Raw genomic sequence first — 1,835 nt, 5'->3', positions numbered from 1 at the left:
AATTTTATGTGTATTACTTAAAATATATATTTATATAGAAATATACATGTTACATTACACACTTCATTTATATTATTACACTCTTGTTTTAATAGCATTCTGAAAATAATTTAAGTCAACACTGGAAATTAGTAAGAATTTTTCCCCCTTTAAAAGTGATCTCTACATTACTCAGTTGTGAAAAACAGGCTTAAATGATCTCTCAGCCCCCTGTGGCTGTGACATTCCATGTGTCCATTACAACTGACTCAGAAATCCTATTGACAGAGCCCATGTGAATTGAACTGGGGCATTAAACTATATCCAGGAAGTGCGCTCGGCGGCCCCGCGGATCTGTCTCTTGCTTCAACAGTGCTTGGACGGAACAGACCCAGGGACGCCCCTTGCTCCAGCCTCCGACCACCCTCCAACCTTTTTTCCAGTCGCAACCTCCGGAGTCAGCCACTCAGCTGTCCGCGATCACCGGGACCAGCCACCATTTTTTAACTCATTATTACCGACCAATCATGAGCTCCCAGATTCGTCAGAATTATTCTACTGAGGTGGAGGCCGCCGTCAACCGCCTGGTTAACATGCAACTGCGGGCCTCCTACACCTACCTCTCTCTGGGCTTCTATTTCGACCGCGACGATGTGGCCCTGGAAGGAGTGGGTCACTTTTTTCGCGAATTGGCCAAGGAGAAGCGCGAGGGCGCGGAGCGTCTCTTGAAACTGCAAAACCAGCGTGGCGGCCGCGCCCTCTTCCTGGACGTGCAGAAGCCATCTCAAGATGAGTGGGGTAAAACCCAGGACGCTATGGAAGCCGCCCTTCTCGTAGAGAAGAACCTGAATCAAGCCCTGCTGGATCTGCATGGCCTGGCTTCTGCCCGCGGAGACCCCCACATCTGTGACTTCCTGGAGAATCACTTCCTAGATGAGGAAGTGAAACTCATCAAGAAGATGGGTGACCACCTGACCAACCTCCGCAGGCTGGCTGGTCCCCAGGCTGGGTTGGGCGAGTATCTCTTCGAAAGGCTTACCCTCAAGCACGACTAGGGGCTTCTGGAGACCAGTGGCCATAGAAGAACCCACCTAACATCAGGGCTGCCTGAAGCCCCTCTCTGCAGCCACTAGGCAGCTTTTTAACACCCTGGAGCCCTCTCTCAAGCCTTGGACCAAATGGAAACAATAAAGCTTTTTGCAGCATAAAAAAAAAAAAAAAAAAAAAAAAAAAAAAAAAAAAACTATATCCAATGAATGTTCCCCTTTTTCTAGTATATCATCCAAAAATGCAGACTAGAAAAAAATGGCTTTCCTAAAATTTCCAATTATAGACAATACTCCAAATTGAAAACAAAATTGAGGAAATGGACAGTGTTGTGAATGAGCCAGCTTCTTGGAGTTGGTTGAAATTTCTTTTAGGAGTCATCTTAGTGATATTTTTCATGAAGGACAAATGCTTGACACACTGTAGCTGGTACAGAAAGCATTAAAGAGGCTGAGAATGAAGCAAGATATTTCCCTTCCCCATTTCACAATCTGCAATGCTATCCAACAAAGTGTTGTTGTTGTTTTTTTAAATTTAAACGGAAAACTCAGTATTAGAAACCATGGGACAAGCGTTGTTTGTGAATTACTTGGTCATTCACAGTAAGAGTGCGTGTCTCTCTTTTCTTCCTCATTCGTCACCCAGAGACCCCCAGTCTGGATACATTCTTGACGAGTAATATTTTTTATAATGTTCTTATAAGCGATTGCTTGCAGCATCTTATAGTCTTATCTCAGCTTGTGCAGCTTCTCATTAATATTCTGCACATATGGAAGAGTTTTCTATATCATTGTCCATTAACAAGGAGA

General features: G+C 44.4%; 1 protein-coding gene across 1 annotated transcript; it reads left to right on the top strand.

Moving 5' to 3' along the window:
• The first annotated feature begins 308 nt into the window (after nucleotides 1–308).
• Nucleotides 309–1,198, top strand: LOC120881742 (ferritin light chain). The gene has a single exon (XM_040265393.1). It carries the CDS (start codon nucleotides 507–509, stop codon nucleotides 1,032–1,034), a length of 528 nt encoding a protein of 175 aa, XP_040121327.1. The 5' UTR covers nucleotides 309–506; the 3' UTR covers nucleotides 1,035–1,198.
• The last annotated feature ends 637 nt before the right edge of the window (nucleotides 1,199–1,835 follow it).

Source organism: Oryx dammah, unplaced genomic scaffold, assembly GCF_014754425.2.
Source record: "Oryx dammah isolate SB20612 unplaced genomic scaffold, SCBI_Odam_1.1 HiC_scaffold_23, whole genome shotgun sequence".
Taxonomy (NCBI): domain Eukaryota; kingdom Metazoa; phylum Chordata; class Mammalia; order Artiodactyla; family Bovidae; genus Oryx; species Oryx dammah.
This window is presented reverse-complemented; position numbering and strand designations above follow the sequence as displayed.